The sequence below is a fragment of the Hyaena hyaena genome, unplaced genomic scaffold (assembly GCF_003009895.1).
Source record: "Hyaena hyaena isolate Hyena2069 unplaced genomic scaffold, ASM300989v1 scaffold_91, whole genome shotgun sequence".
NCBI classification, from domain to species: Eukaryota; Metazoa; Chordata; class Mammalia; order Carnivora; family Hyaenidae; genus Hyaena; species Hyaena hyaena.
The window spans coordinates 2,520,491-2,539,756 of record NW_024080725.1 but is presented as its reverse complement, the minus strand read 5'-3'; the positions used below and the strand labels follow the sequence as shown (position 1 = coordinate 2,539,756).

Here is a 19,266-nt window from a genome sequence, read left to right as displayed (position 1 = left end):
TGAGAATGGACTGTAGTCACTACACACCGCTGCCCGCCGCGTATGCGGTGACGCTGCTCCCCCTGGGTGCTGTGGATGCTTGGAGTCCTGACGTCTGAAGCCACCAACCAGGCTGCGACTGTCCAGAGTGCGACTGTGAACAGGGCTGCCATGGCCAGCCACGTGGTGGCACGCACCCGGGCACTCTCTCACCCACTCCACACTTCGTTCTGCTTCAGTTTTTCTTTCTTTTTGTAAGACCCCAAACAGCTAAAGCAGGTTCCTCTTTGTTTTTGACAAGTGACTTGAGCCTCAGTTTCCTTATCTGTAAGTGAATGACGTGCTGGAGCTTGTGAAGCCCGGGCCCCACTGAAAGTTGCTCACGGTTGCTTGGCGCCAGGTCAGGCTTTGTCAGTATGGAGGTGTCACCCTGCGTGGGCGGCCGAGTGAGCGGCGAGCTTCCCGAGAAGAGGTGGCAGGAGTTGGGGGTCCAGAGGACTTCACGTGTGTCCAGGCTCTTCCAGCCTGCAGGTGCAGACCAGACTCCCCATACTCGGAACCGAGGGATGCCTTGGAATTTGCTCCCAATGGTTTGCCCAGGGGCCAGTGGCATTGACATTCCCCATGAGCTGCCAAGAGGCAGGCCCTGGGGTAGGCTGTGAGTGCCCTCAGGTGGGGAGGCTCAAAGCTTAGGAAGAAGGCCTTGGGCTTGCCACCTGGGGGGGTGACAGACCCTGCCTGGGCTCCTGGGCCCCGGGCGAGGCAGGGCATGTGCGGGCCATGGGGACTGTCACTCAGCCCTGGGTCTTTCTCTGACAGCTGCCTCTGCCCACCTAGGACTAATTGGACCTCTGTGCTCTGCACTTGCAGCCCAAGGGAGCCGACCGGAAACAGAAGACCGACCGGGAAAAGATGGAGAAGAGGACTGCCCAGGAGAAGGAGAAGTACCAGCCGTCCTACGAGAGCACCATTCTCACCGAGGTAAGCCGGCCCAGGGCCCAGGCCTCCTGCCAGCAGCGGGACGAAACCACCCACCTGGAGGGAATGCTTCCTTCGAAAGTGCCCGTTAAACTGTGGCAGGTCCCCGGGTCCGGAGCTGTGTTCATGCGATGAAAAAGAGCTTCCAGCTCTGTGCTGCATCTGTACTTTTCAGAATCAGGTTATTATTAGTTTTTTAATAGGTAAAGGCCCTAACTCCAGAAGGTACAAGGGAGCATACGTACCTTGGAAAAGACCTCTCCCTGAGGGGCCCTGACCTCGAGCTTCCGCCCGGGGCAGCTGGTGTCTCTGGGCCCACCTGCTTCTGGCCCGAGTCTGTCTGTGAAGGAACCAACTCACACACGTGTGCTCCCCGCCTGCTTGTTTTACATAACAGCGCACACAAGACATTGTGCTGTGACTTTATAGCCTGCGGGGGTCTGTTCCCCTTGTGTTCCCAGAGAGCCTTCTAGTTCTTCATCCAGCAGCGTGGCCTCTGTTGTGCGGCTGGATGGCCGACAGGAGGATGCGGGCTCTTCCTGGGCTCTGGCTGCTGCAGCCCGGGAGCGCCAAGGGCCTGTGCTTGTGCTAGAAGGGCCCGCGGGCTTCCTTTGTCAGAGAGGGCTCGCCGCTCAGTGGTTTGGACGGATGCTGGAATGGCTTTCCCCTTAACCTTGACACGGACAGCAACCTGCTCCAGCCCTCGTTCCGTCCAGGGTGCGCCTGAGGTCCTTGCCGTCACGGGCTCTCCTTCCTGCTGTCCCGGGTCGCCGCTGGGGCCCCCCTTCCTGGGCTCTGTTGTTTGTTTAAACAACCGTTCCCCATCGTGTTCTGGGATCAGAGCAGCTAGTGCCCCTGTGTTCGCTGAATAGTTGGAAAGGCCCTCCCTCCACAGACGCGTGAGGCCGGGTGCCGGCCCTTGCCGGGTTAAGGCCATGTTAAGGGGGAGGCCCGGGCACTGAGCATCTAAGAGAACAGTGGCTGGTCCTGGTCCTGGCTGACGAGCTCTTTGTGTGTGTGAGCGTGTGTAATAAGCCATAGGCAGAAGGGTGTTTGCAACAGAATATTCCAGAAGCTAATCTTGCGGCCCAGACAGCTAGTTCTGGTGTTCACGTAAGTCAGGATAGCAGTGGGCAGCGAACCCTGGTGCAGGGGGAGCCAAGCAGTGCCAGGCCCGCATTTATGAATTAGGCCCCAGGCCTTAGTCCCCTCTGTGGGTGATGCCATCGGGCGGTGACCTCCATGCCCCCACTGCCCTTCCTCTCAGAACTACCTTCCCTTCCTGGCTGAGCCTCAGCCTTCTGTCCCTTGGCTGTCTTCTGACATCCCCCGTGGAGGAGAGGTCCGGGGGTGCTTTAGGACCCCCCTACCCTATCCCCAGCCCTTGTCGGAGTGTGGTGTGGTTGATCAGAACACCCTCCTGGCCCATGACCTTGTGAGGTGACAGTGTGGCTTTCCTCCTTGGCTCCCTGATTTAGCACCAAGAGATTCCAGCCCACACTCACCACAGTTAAATATTGACCCACCCGTGGTCCAGTGGCCGATAGCAGATCTTCAGGAGCATGCCAAGTCAGCATCCTCACCGGGAAGGGAAGAAACGGACCCTGGGTCCACCCGCACGGCTTTGCTGTCTCCGGGCGGGCCTCATGTAGGCTCGTTCCTTGCTTCTGCCCAGGGGGTTCTCGGAGGTGAAGGACCGCGTCTCCCTTGCTCCCAGCAGGACTCCTGGGCCCCCCTAAGCACGCACAGAATGATGGCTCAGAGGGGCCGCCCCTGGGGCTGGAGCGGGTGCCTTCTGCTCTCCGAGGCCTGTCGGCTGACTCTGGCGTCAAACGGTGCAGGTTTTAGTACCGAGCTTTACTGATGCCTTTTGTGTTCGGAAGTCACGTGTATCCAGGCTGCCTGGACCCCTGTGTCTGGGCAGCTGGCTCCCTTCTTGTGGACCTGGGGGGCTGCTGAGGTTTCTCTGCCTCACCGGCGGGAGTGCAGGGAGGCTCAGAGAGGCACACGCCGCGCTTAGCTGGCTCCAGGAGTGACTGAGCATTCCGGCTCTTGTCTGCCATGCTTGATTCCTTCCGTGCGGCTCGCGAGGGCCCCGGGAGGAGGCGGCCTGCCGTTAGGACTCTGTGATGCTACACATGGCCTCGACGGCGGCTGCGGCCCGAGATGCCCCTGAGCTCCGCGGCCCCGAGTCACCACTGCCCTGTGCTCTTTCCACAGTGCTCCCCGTGGCCCGAGATGGCCTACCAGGTGAACAGCGCCCCGTCCCCCAGCTACAATGGTTCTCCAAACAGTTTTGGCCTCGGCGAAGGGTACGTCTGCCGTGTTTTCCCTTTAGAGTCCGCGGGGTGGTCGTGGGGGCGGGCTGCCTTCTGCGTCATCTTAGTACCTTGGCCTTGACTTGTGTTTCGGGTGGTGGTTGAAACGTTCCCACAGCTTTCTGTGCATGGACACGGGCCTGTCCACACCGTGTGCTGGAGCAGCGCACAGCCCTCCCCCAGTATGAGCAGGCAGCTCTGCAGGGCAGAATGGCCCCTAGACAGACGGTGGTCCCGGTGGCTGCGGTGGCTGCGGGGCCTTCTTGATTCTTTCTGTGACCCTCATGCACATTCTTTGGGTGGCACCGGTCAGCTCAGGATGTTGCCTGCCCAGGTTTCAGGGCTTGTGACCCAGAAGCGGCCGCGTTACTGGTCCCCCAGCTCGGCAAGTGCACGGGCCACACTGACTGCAAGGTGACGGTCGTGCAGGGGCTGGCGGGCGTCAGTGCGACCTTTGCCAGGCTCTGTGTGGCACAGGAAGGGCCCACAGCACCCCTGTGATGGCTGCACACAGCCCGGTCCTGTTCCTGGGGGCAGCGGGGAGCAGGAGGACACCAGGCAGGGTCAGCGGGTGGGCGCGGGGCCTGGAGGCTCCTCAGAGCTGGTGCTTGGCACATAGGAGTGCCCTTGAACTTGATTTCACACGGTCTGTGGCCACAGAAAAGACGTCATGTTCAGATTCAGGTGGACCAAGTGTTAAATCCCACCTTTTGGGGGTCAGCTCCTCACCTCCCTCAGCCTTGCTTTCCCTGCTAGCAAGGGAGTCAGGATTCCATGCAGGGTCGGGGGCATGTGTGAGGTGCCAGGGCCTCAAAGACAGTGATGGAGTGCAGCTGTGACTTCGACTGGTCTGAGGGTCATCCCTGAAAGGGCCTTTTCTTTCTTGTTATTGTAGCAAGGTACACACAACATGAAACTTACCATTTTATCACTTAAAAATTTTTTTTTAATGTTTATTTTTGAGAGAGAGAGAGAGAGAGACCGTGCGAATGGGGGAGGGGAAGAGAGAGAGGGAGATAGAACCTAAGCAGGCTCCAGGCTCTGAGCTATCAGCACAGAGCCCGATGCGGGGCTCGACCTTGAGAACCGCAAGATCATGTCCTGAGCTGATGTTGGATGCTTAACCCATTGAGCCACCCAGGCACCCCTAGGAGGCTCATTTTAAAATGTATATCTCTCGGGGTGCATGAGGGTCTCAGTCTCTTAAGGATCCGACTCTTGGTTTCAGCTCAGGTCATGATCTCATGGGTTGTGAGATTGAGTCCTACGTTTGGCCCTGCGCTGACTGTGGAGCCTGCTTGGGATTCTCTCTCTCCCTCTCTCTCTCTGTCCCTTTCTCTCTCTAACCCCTCCCCTGCTCATGCTCTCTCTCAAAATAAATAAACTTTAAAAAAAAGTGTATTTTTCTCTCAACTTAAAAATCCAGATATATGGGTCGATGCCTTCTCCATGGTGAGCCCTCGAGGGGGATTGGTGTGCCTCCGACCGTGAGGCTGTTTTCCCTGTGGATGGACGCCACAGGTTGGCTGTCATTCACGGCAGGACGCCTCCCCAGGGAGCCCCCAGCCCTCTTCTGCCTCCTTGGGCTGCTGCCGTACAGGCACCAAGAGGCCGTACAGGCACCAAGAGGCCGTGCAGAGTGGTGTCTGGCGCTCCTTGGGCGGCTGCCCCTCCTGGGGCCGAGGCTGGGGTGGAGACGGCGTGGGAGGGAATCAGATGCAGATGGGCTCCGAGCTGGGGGTGGTGGGGTTCTCGCTGGCCGGGCCGGGTTGCCATCCAGAACGTTGCGCCAGCCCTGAGTGGTTAGTCAGGGATGTTGAGGGATGCACAGGCGGCTCCTGCCTACATTTCTCCGACCTGGGAGGTTCTGGAGGCCCTGCGGTACTTCCAGCAAGCGCTGCACCGAGGGGAGGTGGGAGCCCCTGTCAGGAGCCGGGGGGACCTTCCCGTGTCCCCGAAGTCATCTGTACGCCCCGTCACCTGCTCTCTTCCTTTGCAGGAACAGCTCTCCGACCCACCCAGTGGAGCCCCTGCCCTTAGGCAGTGACGTAAGTGTGTGCAGCCGGGCTGTCTGGCGGCGTGTCCCTGGGTAGGCCCTGCGCGGTCATTGTCGGCCCTCCTCTCTGCCCGCAGCACCTGGCCCCGTCGGCCTCCATCCAGGACGCCCAGCAGTGGCTGCGCCGCAACAGGTTCTCCCAGTTCTGCCGGCTCTTCGCCAGCTTCTCTGGTGAGCATCTCCGTGTTTTGTTATTTTCTTCACGTTTGTGTGTCTTTGAGAGACAGGGCGGGAGCAGGGGATGGTCAGAGAGAGAGGGAGACACAGGATCGGAAGCAGTATCCAGGCCCTGAGCTGTCGCCACAGAGCCCAACGCGGGGCTCCAACCCACAGACGGCGAGATCATGACCTGAGCCGAAGTGGGACACCTTACTGATGGAGCCACCCAGGCGCCCCTGTGTTTTTAAGACCCACATGGATCCTAGACCCATTTACCAAAGCCAGTTACCTTTCAGGACTCTGCCGCTGTGCCTGAAGGACTGTGGTTTTGTCCCGGGGACCCAGCATTGTGTTGGTCACTCACATTTGCCGACCCTGAGCCACCTGATAAGACAGGACGTTATGCCCTTGGGAATTTCCAGTCAGTGTGGCTTTCAGGGTGCACCATCTGTGTCCCCTGGGCGGGGCTCCGGTCTACCTGGGAAGGGCCCCCGTGGCCAGCCCGCTGCATGCTCAGCAAGCCTTCCCGGTAGTGCTGCTCCTCTGTCACACCGTCTCCAGAGCCGTGACCTGTGAGACGGTGGCTAAACCGCAGGGGAGTAGGTTGTTGAAGCCCTCGCGGACGGGGCTGTTGGAGGTCCAGCAACAGGGCTGTGGGGGCTAAGAGTAGACTGAACTGCGGACCCTGCTGCCAGGTGGAGTCAGTCCAGAGAGCTGGGGGTAGGGGTGGGGCGTTTGGGCCACAGCTAGAGGCGTGGCCCCCAAGCGGCATCTGTGGCCCTGGAAGGAACACTGCATGTGGTCGTCTTTCGGCCCAGCTTCCGTAAGAGCCCCCTTTGTGCTGGGTGGTGGGTACGAGGATGGTCGGACAGGGAGCCTGCCCTCGGGCCCTTGCAGCATCGAGCCAGCGCAGCCGTGTGAGCCGCGTGTCTCCGTGCAGTGTGGCCCTTCTGTGATGGGCAGCTCTGAGGGGGTTGTGGCCCCGGGTGGGGCAGGGGCAGGAGGGAGGGAGCCGAGTGGGAATGGGGACAGTGAAATTTCTAAGTGGGGCAAAAGTACAGAGGCCACAACGTAGGGAGGGGGTACCTGACTGGTGTGGCCACAGAGCAGAGCACCTGTGTGATTGGGGCCGAGGGGCGGAAGGAGGTGGGGTCGGCGGGGTACTGAGGGGCCCAATAGCACAGTGGAGGGGTTTGGGCTGTTCTCTGTGTCGGGTGAGCTGCTGCGCCTACGGAAACTGTACCTTCACTGGCAGGAAAAAGGGAGCGGATATTGTCACTCCCTGCCAGGTGGCTGTGGCCGGTTTTCAGCAGAAGGCTCGCAGCATACTTGTGCCTCGGACAGTCTACCTAGGCACAAGGCTGTAGGGGCTCCGTGGGCTTTGAGGAGGAGACTCTATCTTCAGACAATGATGTCCATAGACCTTATTCATAATGGCTTCCAAGCGGGAGCACGCGCAGCGCCTGTCAGCGGAGCGGACACGTGGATGTGGTGTATTCACACAACCAAGAATGTCTAGTAAGCGGCGTGAGTGATGGATAACCACAGACAGCACAAATGAGCCCTTAAATAGAACTTGGAGGGAAAGGGCAGGCCTGGGAGAGCACATCCCATTCAGTTCCACTTCCGTAAGCTTCAGGGAAGCACGCAAAACTCACGCATGTGAGAAATCAGGACAGCGGTCGCCCAGAGGTGGGGGCAGCAGCAGGCTGGCACGTGGGGCCTGTGGGGGGTGGGGATGTTCTGTCTCTCGCTCCGTGTGCCCGGAGCGTGGATGCCTTCAGAAGGGCCGCATCCGGTGAGCTGTGCCCTTTTGTATTCAGGCAAGCGCACTTTCATTGGTGTCCCGTGCCAGGGTACGCATACTTCCGTTATGTGCCCGAGTACGGTGCAGAAGGAGCGGCAGGCGGGCACTGGCTGTGAGGACCTGTCTGCTCTCGTTAACGCCTGGCTGTCTACTGAGTTTTGAGAGTACCACTCCTCTCCTGTGCTGTGATTTTCTGATGCTTAGCTTTTTGCTGTTTCTCTCTCCCGGAGGAGGCTGACTCTTCCCTGCGCCCCTGCCCACGGTGCCCCGGTGCACCCACAGGTGCCTGGGCGGGGTTCTGTGTGTCCCACTGACGAGCGGCCCCGTTTGCCTGCCCAGGTGCTGACTTGCTGAAGATGTCTCGTGATGATTTGGTCCAGATCTGCGGCCCCGCAGATGGGATCCGGCTCTTCAATGCCATCAAAGGCCGGTGCGTGTCCCTTTCAAGCTGCAGGTGCGGTGTGGCCACTTGCATGCCACCATGTGCTCTGGCTGGTGGGGACAGGGCTCCTCTGGGGACAGGTGCCAGAGGAGAGGGGATCAGGGCCATAGTGGGTGGGGGCTGAGCTCACCTTGCCCAGAGGCCCCTCCCCCTTCTCTCCTTTTTTTGTTTTGTTTTGTTTCTGTTTTTTTGCTTTTATTCTTTTGTTTTTTCCCCCAGGAGCCTTGGCTCTGGATCTCAGCCCCTCAGCCTCTCCCTGGGTGCACAGCCCCTTGCATGTCCTGGGCTTCCAGCCTGGCCTCCCAGAGGGAGATGTGGACTGGCTACTTGGCCTCATGCCACCGTTCTCAGCTCTGGGCGGACTGGAGAGCGGGGCCGGGGTGGAGGGAGCTACGTGCCGGGGTGGACATGGTCGGGGGTGTGCTGTTCACAGCAGCCCCAGCCCTGGTCTCTGCCTAATGCAACCGAGCGAGTGACTTTTAAATTTCATTTAACTTTCACGCATGAGCAGCACAGTTTCCGAGTGAGGGAGAGAGCCTGGGTGTGAACCTCAGACTCGAGCTGCCTCTGATGAGTTTTTTACAATGAGGTTTAAGCCTTGATTCCTGTGAGCCTCAGTTTCCTCCTCTGTGAAGTGAGGTTCCAGCTCTGAGGAAGGAAGGAGGGAGGCGCGTGAAGTTCTGAAAATGATTCCCAGTGCAGAGTAAGCCATAGAAAGTGTTTGCTCTCGTCATCACCCTGAAAAATGCCCTGTGTCTTGCGGCTTGTGTCCCGGGCAAGTGCCTCATGGGATGCCATAGGACTTCCTGCCTCCTGCAAGTCTGCGTGCAGCCGTTGAGGCCCAGAAGTCCATCTGCGTCCCTGCAGCCTCCTTTCTTCTCCCCAGATCCTTCCCTCTGCTAGTTCCGCCCTGTATGCCGGAACATTCTGGAACAACCGAGCTCGGTCCTCCTCCCTGTCCCCTATCCCTGCTATTTATTTCCTCTGCTTCTGCCAGGAATGTGAGGCCAAAGATGACGATATACGTCTGCCAGGAGCTGGAGCAGAACCGAGCACCTTTGCAGCAGAAGCGGGATGGGGGTGGGGACAGCAGTCTGTGCGGTGAGTTGTGGGGACCCCTCCCCAGCCCAGGGCCGCTTAAAGGGGTCGGCAAAGTAACAGGAAGTTGCAGCAGTGGTGTGAGCCCTCTTGCTGAGAACGTTTCCACTGACCCATCTCCCTCCGGCTTTGTGCGGGATGAGTTTTTGTTACACTTCCTCCCGCAGTCGAAATGTGTAGGGTGGAAGTCATCCCCCCAGGACATGGGTTCCGGCTCATTTCCTACCTGGGGAACAGGTTCAGAGAGAGGAGTGTGACCCCCAGAGCTGCTTAGCCTCTCGTGGTATCGGGCGTCAGGCCTCCTGGCTCCCAGGCTGGTAACAGGTGACACTCAGTGGCTGTATTCCTGCAGCGCATCCTCCTGTGGTTTCCCCCAGCTGGCTGAGCCCTTCCCGTGTGGTTTGGTGGCTGCAGCAGGGCTGAGGAGCACCTCGGGGGCACGCGACTCTTTCTGGTTGGCCGTCTGGTGAGAGGACACTGCTGAGGTCAGCTGAGCCTATATTACTGGTGCTGGCCCTGTGGGCTTGGGCAGCCTCCCAGGGCCTGGGCCTCAGCTTCCGCTTGTATGAGATGGAGACGGCGACACTACCCCCAAAGGTGTGCAGACTCAGCAGGACGATGTGTGTGAAGGGAAGCCCTTGCTTCTGATCAGCTGCGAGCGCTCAGGGTCTGACGGGCCATGGAGTCTGTGCTCCGTGCCTCTGCAGGTCCCTTCGGATCTCTGCGTCACTGTCCCAAGGGCTTTCCATGCGCTCACCACTTTGCTTCTCCTAGTCGGAACTGTTGGGAACCGTGTTTCGCTGTGGGGGACACTGAGGCGCACAGAGCGTCACCCCTAGACGACAGTATTGTAGAGGTGAGCCAGGACGCAAGCAGCCCGACCCTGGGAGCTGGTGCCTGTTCGTTTCTGGAGAATGTCTGCAGCTGCAAAGGCAGCTGTCAGCCTGCGAAGGACGGGTTTGAGCCGCACGTGCTCTGAGGCTTGGAGACACATGGAGCTTGTTCGAGGGGTTGCTCCTCGCGTGGCTGGGTTGGGATCGGAACCTGGGATTGCCTACGCTAGAGCCTCGTGTTTCCCTGAGCTGCCCCTCCAGACCCCGGATGAGAGGCGGCTTGGGAGGCGTTCGGAGGAGTGTCCTGTTGGCTGCTCCATGCACTCTGGGGGCGCTACACTCAGCGGGGGGCAGGCAGGGCCAGCGGTGGAAGGTCACAGCAGATTTGTCAGCTGAGCGAACTCAGACAAAATGGAGCCTGGAAACATAGAAAAGAAACACAGGTGCATTAGGACCGTGTTACAAAGCGGATGCCCGGAAAGGAGGCCTGGCACCCTGACCCCGTGTTGGCACCGGAAGGGGCAGCATGCGGTGGCCGCGCCCTCCGCACAGCGCCGGACAGCAGGTTCAGCCCTCCGACACCCTGGGAGAGCGAATGTGTCGCACGGCTGGGACCCGTGGGCCCTGGCACCCTTCAGGGGGAGCAATGTGTGTGTGCGCATGTGCACGCACGCTTTTGAAGTAACGGGGCCTCTGATTAGCCTTTTTGGAACCAAGGGTTCCTCAGTGGATGTGGGAGCTTGAGAACCTCTAGTCTAATCTGGTTGTGCTGTGCCTTCGAGGCACTGGAGCCCCCTCTCCTGCCCCCGAGGAGGGTAGTGCACTGCAGGGCACCCACAGTTAGCTCCTACCTGGCAGGTTTGGGTTTCGAATAAGGAAGCATTTCCTTCCGGCCTCGGGGTCACTGCCATCTTCCAGTGGGCTGGTGATGTTCCCAGTGCCCTGCTTCCCTTTGTGGGCACAGTCAGTGCTGGGGTAGAGTCATTCTTATGCTGCAGGGAAGGGCAAGGACTAGATTCGTGCTGGCAAGTGGCAGTTGCCCTGAAATGCCACTGTCCTCTCGCCCAAAGCCATCCCGTGACCCCTTTGTACAACAGAAAGGAAAGGAAAGGGGACGCAGGGGTTCTCCTCTCTCCTACAAGGGTGCACGTGTGGCGGTTTGTCAGAAGCACTGGAGGCTTGTTAAAGTACTGGGTTCGGCCAGCCGTTCCCCACCAGCCTCCACCCCATCAGTCCCTGGGTGGGGGGTGGGTACAGGAGACCTACACCTTAAACAAGGCCTCCTAAGGAGAGGCTGGCCCGGGAATGAGGATGCATGGCTGCGTTTCCCTGTCACTGGGCCGTGCCGGGGCTTTGCGCCGTTCCCACCCGGGAAGGGGGGCAGTTGGTCCAGGCGTGAGTGGCTGGCGGGGCCAGGCACAGGGTAGGCCGGCTCCTTGGGAAGCAGGTGTGTGGTCTCTAGAACGCGCTGTCTCTCACCCTGCAGTGTACCATGCGATCTTCCTGGAGGAGCTGACCACCTTGGAGCTGGTGGAGAAGATTGCCAACCTGTACAGCATCTCCCCCCAGCACATCCACCGCGTGTACAGGCAGGGCCCCACGGGCATCCACGTGGTGGTGAGCAATGAGGTGAGCGCCGCCCCCGCCCGTGCCCTGGGGCTTTGGGCTGCAGGGAGGGCCCCCTGGGGCTTGGGGGTGACTTCCATCCAGGGATGGCAGCTGACTTTCATCTGCGGGCCGCATGCCCTTAACTGTGTCTGGGGGGGGGGGAGGTGTTGGAGGCTCTGAGTAGCTACCCTGTACCAGCTCCATACCCCATTCCCGGCCAGGCCCAGACCGTACCCCTGCCTCCAGGACGCCTACAGTCAGGACTGGAGGAAGTCAGGAGGGGGTGGTCGGTGGTCTTGGGGTGGATGATGGAGAGGATGCAGGCTGCCCTCGAACAGAGCGCCCCTCTGCCGAACGGGGAAGGTGCTGCAGCCTTCCCGGCTTTGCCCAAGGCTGCGCAGACCTGTACGCGGCCCAAGCAGCTGCTGGCAGAGGGCACCTGCTGACCTGAGCCTCCTCACGCCTGAAGACGGGGTTAGTGATTAAACTGCTTCTCAGGGATGGTCAGGCATTCCTGCACACCATAGGACAGAGGCTTTCAGGCCTCTTCTTTCCTGGCCCCTCCTCTTGATAATGATGGTGAGGAGTGCCAGTATTTATCTACCACTTACTGCTCTAAATGCCCGTGAAGTGGGTAAAATGAGCCCATTTCACAGATAGGAAACTAGAGGCACAGAGGGGCTGAGTAGCTGCCCCAGGTCTCACAGCTGGTAAGGGGTGGAGCCAGGGGGGTGGGGAGCCCTGGTGTCTGGCTGCAGAGCCCACACTTGTGGCCAGCAGGCTACTCTGCTTCCCCTGAAATGAGGCCTTTAGCAACACAGCTGGGCTGATGGGAGCAGCGGGCACCTTGAGCCCCCAGCAGACCCTGAGCCCTCTGTGAGAACTCCGAGAGCATCTGGAGAGGACTGGAGGGGATATGGGACCCGAATGGTGGCTGGGAAAGCAGAGAGCAGATGTGGGCTTTGGATTTGGATGCGCGTCCCCACCTGGATCTTGCTCCCAGGAATGGAGTGACCCGGGGCAAATTTACTTAACCTCTGAGCCTCAGTCTACACATCTGTGAAAGGGGATAATTATGCCTATCAAAAAGAGGTTGTAGTAAGAATAAAATGAGAAAATAGTATCAGGCAACGGCAGACACTGGACAAGGGAGGTGGTTGTAATGGATAGTGCTAGGCTCTTGTAACTTCTGGGAGCAAGTGATGGAGAGATCTTTACATCTGACAGCATATACAGTGTATGTGTTAATGGTTTGTGCACTTCATATATTGTCATTATGAGTAATAATCCTATTGCCATTTGTCACTACAATTGCCCAAGCCTCTTTTTTAAAAATTTTTTTAAATGTTTTATTTATTTCTGAGAGAGAGAGACAGTGTGAACAGGGGAGGGTCAGAGAGAGAGGGAGACAGAATCTGAAATAGGCTCCAGGCTCTGAGCTGTTAGCACAGAGCCTGACGCGGGGCTCAAACCCACAAAAGGTGAGATCATGACCTGAGCTGAAGTCAGGTGCTTAACCGACTGAGCCACCCAGGCGTCCCTGCCCGAGCCTCTTAAATGAGAGTCCTCTATCTCATAGGAGTTGGGTCCTGGAGGTTGGCAAGGTGGTGGCGATTTCCTTCCTTTTGAATTAAAAAGCAATTCACAGTTAGTGTAAGTCCAGAGCTAGAAACCAACTGAAGGCAAACGTGAAGGGTCCTTACCTTCCCCACTCCTTTCCTAGAAGAGCTTATATTAGCTTTAAAAATAAATTTTTTTTTTAGTCTTTATTTATTTTTGAGAGACAGAGCACAAGCAGGAGAGGAGCAGAGAGGAGACACAGAATCTGAAGCGGGCTCCAGGCTCTGAGCCATCTGCACAGAGCCTGATGCAGGGGCTCGAACCCACGAGCCCTGGGATCATGACCTGAGCCGAAGTTGGACGCTCAACCAGCTGAGCCACCCAGGCGCCCCTGTATTAGCTTTGAAGTGATTCTGCCAGACAGTGTTTTGTGTGAGCATCTGTGGTGTGCCTGAGCATTGTGTGGGTGCGGGTTTTTAAAACACACGACAAAGATGGACGCCTGGCGGGCTCAGTCAGTGGAGCATGCAGCTCTTGATCTCGGGGGTTGTGAGTTCAAACCCCATGTTAGGTGTAGAGATTACTTAAAAATCTTTATCACACACACACACACACACACACACACACACACACACACACACCCAAAGATCCAGCTGCACCCCCCCACATCACCCCTCTCCCCCCGATCCAGCTGTACATTTATCTGCAGCTTGCAGCCAGAATTCCCTCCATTTCATTACATTTAAATCTAAATGCAACTAGTTTTGTACCCCCATTTCACAGATAGAGAAAGTGAAGCCCAGAGTTCCTGACCCGAGCACTAACTTCAGAACAGCCAGGGAGGTTAAGACACCCTGAGCAAGGGGGCTGCTGTAGTGGCGTGGAGAACTTGTTTCTTTGCATTTCAGAATGAATTTCTTTGGGGAAGACAAAAGCCAAGAATGTGCGGAACCCTTGCGGTTTCACGGGTCCCTGCCGGCAGTTCCTTCCCCAGCTTGCCCTGTGCCCTCCAGGGTGGGCAGTTAAGCAAGTGAAGCAGAGAACAGAACCCAAAAAGCAACCTCAGCTAAGTAGGCGATTCTTATTCCCCTGAAGTCTCCTTGCCTCTTAACCCTGAATCAATTGGAAACCTTAGGTTCTTAATTGCCCAGAGTGCCAGAGGCAGCCTGCCCAGCCGCAGAGCAGCCCCTGAGGTGCAAGGGCACTTAATTAAACAAGGGAGTTACTGATTAAGCTCTTGTGGGCCCTGCCTAGGGCTTTGCATGCTCAAGTGGCTGGGCGGCAGAGAGGCCTAGAGGGCCGGGGCCAGTGGTATAGAATAAATGTACTTCACGCATCATTAGGCCCTGCAGGGAGGGGCAGGGGTCAACGGGTGGATGGAGTTGCAGGATTTGGGGGCCAGTAATGCAGAGGAGGCAATAAAATGTAGCTTGCATTTTTTTAATTTGGAAAGGGGTTTTGCCATCTTGTGTGTGTGTGTGTGTGTGTGTGTGTGTGTGTGTGGTGGGTATGTTAAGTATATTTTTAATATTCTTTCCGTTGATACTGTGAAATATGGCAGATGTGTGCAAGGAGTACGTAAAACGAATTTATACAGAGTAGGGAGAAAGTGTCCAGGACCTGCGAAGCCCCTTTGTGGGCTCATTTCCTGTTCCAATCCATCCCTCCATCCTGCTGGTCTGCATTTTGTACTCATTGCTCCTTTGTTCGTCCTCAATATGTTATTTAATTTTGTCTATTTTAAAGCTTCACGTAGGTTGAACAATGGTATCTTTTTCTGTGACTTTCTTTCATTTCCCTTTATATATTTTTTTAATTAAAAATTTTTTTTTAACATTTATTTATTTATTGTTGAGAGACAGAGTTTAAGTGAGGAGGAGCAGAGAGAGAGGGAGACACAGAATCCGAAGCAGACTCAGGCTCTGAGCTGTCAGCACAGAGCCCAACGCAGGGTTCGAACTCATGAATCGTGAAATTACGACCTGAGCCATAGTCCGCTGCTCAACAGACCGAGCCACCCAGGCGCCCCTCCCTTATATTTTTGAGATTCGTGCAGGTTGAGATGCTGCTGGAAGCCACTGGCGCACCAGATGGCGTGGCCTAATCAGGCCACGGTTTGTCCATGCTTCCGCTCACTGATGCAGGCACTGTCTCCAGTTCATTTTCTTCTAGGTTTTTATATAGGCAACCTCTACACCCAGCATGGGGCACGATCTCACGGCCCTGAGATCTAGAGTCCTGTGCTCCTCCGATGGAGCCGGACAGGCACCCCTCTGTCAACAGCGCTGCTCTAGACAGTCTCGGGTGTGCTTCAAGTGCACACGTGCAGGAGTTTATCCAGAACCCCGGCCCGTAGGAGGAAGGTGTTAGATCCTGGGGACGGTGTTAGGAAGCGGTCACATAGATGAGTACTCCACTCCTCCGGCACTGTGTGCCACTTTCCAATGTTCTGCACCCTGGCTCTGTTCTATTATTATGGAAATGGCCCCATTTTGCAGATAGGGCATGGAGGCCAGAAGGAAAAAGGTTGACTTGCCCAAGGTCACTGGGTAGTTAATCAATGGGAACTGCAGAGAGTTGGCTGCTCCATTCCTGCCCCTTTGTAGACATAGGGGGTGGCGCCGTGTTCATATGGTCCTCCCAGGGCGCTGGTACACGGAGGCTCCTAACCACCAAGTGTGTGTTTTTTTAAGCACTTTAATCTTTTGTTTGTTGCTGTTACACACATACACGCTCCTGTAATGTGGCCATTATAGAGATCAGAGAACCCAGGAAGCAGGAGAACGCAGAACGAAAGCAAACAGACATTTAGTTCTGTATTAAACGTGAACGTTTTGCCTCCCTGCCGGGCTTGTTTCTGTTCAGTCTTTGTTACTTAAAATGGTAATCATTTTGTACATTTATCTTGCCTCGTGTTCCCTTAGCAAGTGTTAAGTGGGACCGTTCTGCCTTCGTGCAAACACAGTGACCGTCATTTCCGCCAGCTGTGGTGGCTTGGCTCGGTGTCACTGAGGCTTTTCATTGTCGGAAGACACTGTTGAAGGGACACAGTCTCTCTTTTGCCTTTCAGATGGTGCAGAATTTCCAAGATGAGTCTTGTTTTATCCTCAGTACCTTGAAAGGTAAAGCCCCCTCACCCCTTGGAGTATGCCGGCTGTGCCCCCTGCCCGCCTCCCTGGGTAAATAGGGTGAGCGGGTCCCCGGAGGGAACGTTATCTGGGGACATCGTCTGAGAAGCGGGAACACAGCCTTCCTGTGAAGCCTTGCGCTGGAAGTGTGAGAACCATTGAGATCGGCCCCACAGTCCGTTCCATGAACGACCCCAGTGTCGCGTAGAAGATGCATTTGAGCTTTTGTAAAATGAGGGCCTGCAGTGGAGCGGGTGTGGAGTACAGCAGCTGAGCCGATAGGTCTGGTGGCTCAGGAGTCTGGGGCTGGGGTGGGACGTGAAGCTTCCACCTGAGGAAGGTGTCTGAGAAGGGACTTGTGTGGCAGGAGAAAGACCCTCCTTAGGCCCGGGGGCAGGTAAACCTACGGAGTATATCAGCATGAAAGCCCTGTGACCGGGTCATAGACTCTGGACTGTGACAGGGCCATCCCTGGCCCCCTGTTCTCTGGCTCTAGCTGGCAGCTGCCTGCAGGGAGCTGGGGGCCATACACCCCAAGAACCACACTGTGTTCAAAGCCTTCTCGGGCCTAGAGCCTTCAGTCCTCAGGCCTAGGGCTGCGGTCGTAAGGCTCATTGCCAGCAAGAAATCACGAAGGCAGAAGGCATGTGTTCAGACGCTTGTTTTTGTTAGCACGCTTTGCTCTACGCAGTCTTCTGTGTGGGACCAGTATCCACCGCGGGGCTCCTGCTGGTACACCAGTGTCATGCCCTCCCTCCTCCCCCGAGGTCATGGTGTCTTGCCCTTTCTTCTTGTAAAATGTCCAGTGTTTCTCTTTGCAGCTGAGAGCAACGATGGCTACCACATCATCCTGAAATGCGGCCTCTGAGCAGATGTAGAGTGTGTGAAGTAGGGCCTCCCCTCCCCCTCCCAGCCCCACGGACTCCCTTGGATGTAGAAACTGCACCACCGTCTGCCTGGCAAGCTGCGGCTCGGAGGGATGTGGCCTAGTAACCAGCAGAACCCCGCGGACGCAGTCTCTGGTGTACGGAGAGCCAACGGCTCCTCTCTCCCTTCCTCCCAGCCTCCAGCTTTGGAATGTTCCTTGTCCTTTTCTCCCAGCGCTGCGGTCCTAAAGAGGCATATGGCAAGGGGCACCTTCTCTGAAACCCCTCGCTCCCTTGTTGGGCGCCAGTTCGCTGCATATCTCGGGGCCTTCTGACCGTTCCCCCTGCCTCCAGGGAAGGCCATGCCCCCCCCTGACCTTCACCTTTTCTGGTGACCGGCCCCGTGACCGGGAGTGCTGACTGGGTGCGGGTGCTTTGCCACCGTTCTGCCTTCATGTTGGTTTCCCTTCTGCGCGACCCTGGTGGGCATCCGTCCTTCTGCTTCTTGGACGGATTGGCAAGAAGGGGATTTATTCTGTGCCTTCTGCGTCCTTCACCTTGACTGCCTTTCTAAGGACCTGCTTTTGCAGTGCCCGGCGAGGGTCTCTGCGTTGGTAATGCTGGTGGAGCACCAGCCCCGGAGACCTAGGTCTCTGCCCTTGGGAGGAAGAAGGAGAGGATAGAACCACTCTTTTCGGGTCCATTCTCATGAGTATGAAAGGGATGAGGACACAATATTTTTCTTGAGCTCCTTTTATGTGATTTTATACCCTAAGCAGTCATGGATAAGGAGGATTAGGAAATGAACGTTCGCCGGTATGATCAGTCGACCATGATCATGACAAGTCATGATAGCGGGCCCTCCTGGATGGACTTCACCATGTCCCATTTAGACCTCTGTTAACCACTGCCATACTTGCCAAGTTTCCTAGGGACTTCATCTGTCCTGTGCGGCCTCGACTGAAATGTTTATCTTTTTTCATGTGTGGAGGGGTTGCTTAGGCCATTTTGCCTGCATTGGAGTGGTTGGATCGGCTTTGTTAGTGGCTTAATTATGGAGACATTTGATTATCAGTAACCAGGAAACTCAGGAACTAGTCTTTGTCTGTTTCCCAGCGATCTGCACTCCTTCCTCACTTAGGTTTATCTTCCAAAGATTTGAGAAGCCTGTGATCAACAGCAGGATTTTACAACTTCTAGAGTGGAGCTTTAGGAAGATACACTGCTAGCATCAAAGATGAGCGGAACCCGGGAGACCTGGCCTTCACAGTTGGGGAAAATGACATGTAGAGGGGTAGAGCCATCTGCCTGATATCACATAGTGACAGGGCAGTGATGTGAATTTATAATATAAATCAAGACCCTTCTAAGGGTGAAGGGGACTCTCTAATACTTAGGTTGGGATGGCAGGGGTGGTGTTCCTCTGGAGGAAAACGGGCTCCGGATTCCTTTCCCATCTGCGGGGAGGGTGCGGGAGCAGGTGGCAGCTTTATCGAGATGTAATCCACATGCAATACGGTGCACCCAGTTAGAGCCTACAGCTCTATGGTTTAGTAAATTCAGAATCAGCCCATTCAATTTTAGGACATTTTCCTTACCCCCAAAAGGAACCCCGTTCCTTTTAGCAGTCACCCTCCCACTTACCCCCCAACTCCCCTATCCTGTGCGACCACGAATCTACTTTCCATAGAGATTTACCCGTTCCGGACATCTCACGGATGTGGGATTACAGTGGCCTTTTGTTTCTGGCTTTTTTTTTTTTTTTAAACTAGCATAATGTTTCCTAGGGTCATCCATGTTAAACATGTATTCACACATCCGTCCTTTCCATAACTGTAGAATTGCATTCTCTGGCTACATGTACCACATTCTGTTGATCCGATCGTTAGCTGATTAATACATGGGTTACTACTTTTTGGCCATTGTGAATCATGCTGCTATGAACACATTTGTACAGGTTTTTGCGTACAGAATATGTTTTCATTTCGTTTGGGTGCATCCCTACGTGTGGCATCTCTGGGTCCTTACAGAATAAACATAAAGTCTATGTTTAACTTTTTGAGAAACTTCCAAATTGTTTTCCAAAGCAGTGGCACCATTTTACCCTCCCGCCAGCAACAGTGTAGGAGGGCTCTGGTTTCTCCACATCCTCCCCCACACTTGCTATCATCTGTCTTTTTGCTGAGAATATTCCAGGGATGTGAAGTGGTATCTCACTATGGTTTTGATTTGCATTTCCCCAATGGCTAATGGTGTCAAGCATCTTTTTATGTGCTTATTGGCCATTTCTGTGTCTTCTTTGGAGCAGTATCTGTTTAGATCCTTTGGTCTTTTTATTCCTGAGTTGCATCAGTTCTTGGTCTATTCTAGATACAGGTCCTTTATCAACTCTGTGATGTGTAAAATTTTTCTCCCATGCTGGGGGTTGTCTTCG

The 19,266-nt window shown here is 56.0% G+C and overlaps 1 protein-coding gene across 3 annotated transcripts in view; it reads left to right on the top strand.

The window, feature by feature from the left end:
- TFCP2L1 (transcription factor CP2 like 1) overlaps positions 1–18,886 on the top strand; it is a 54,870-nt gene extending 35,984 nt beyond the window's left edge. For 2 of the 3 annotated variants that reach the window (XM_039234908.1, XM_039234906.1), the window contains 9 exons: positions 850–960; positions 3,178–3,269; positions 5,275–5,323; positions 5,409–5,502; positions 7,637–7,727; positions 8,737–8,840; positions 11,157–11,299; positions 15,909–15,960; positions 16,788–18,886. In XM_039234908.1, the coding sequence (XP_039090839.1) occupies positions 850–960; positions 3,178–3,269; positions 5,275–5,323; positions 5,409–5,502; positions 7,637–7,727; positions 8,737–8,840; positions 11,157–11,299; positions 15,909–15,960; positions 16,788–16,834 (783 nt within the window). In that variant the 3' untranslated portion in view covers positions 16,835–18,886. The remainder of the gene's footprint in view (positions 1–849; positions 961–3,177; positions 3,270–5,274; positions 5,324–5,408; positions 5,503–7,636; positions 7,728–8,736; positions 8,841–11,156; positions 11,300–15,908; positions 15,961–16,787) is intronic. The other variant, XM_039234909.1, reaches the window with a different exon arrangement.
- Positions 18,887–19,266: the final 380 nt, after the last annotated feature.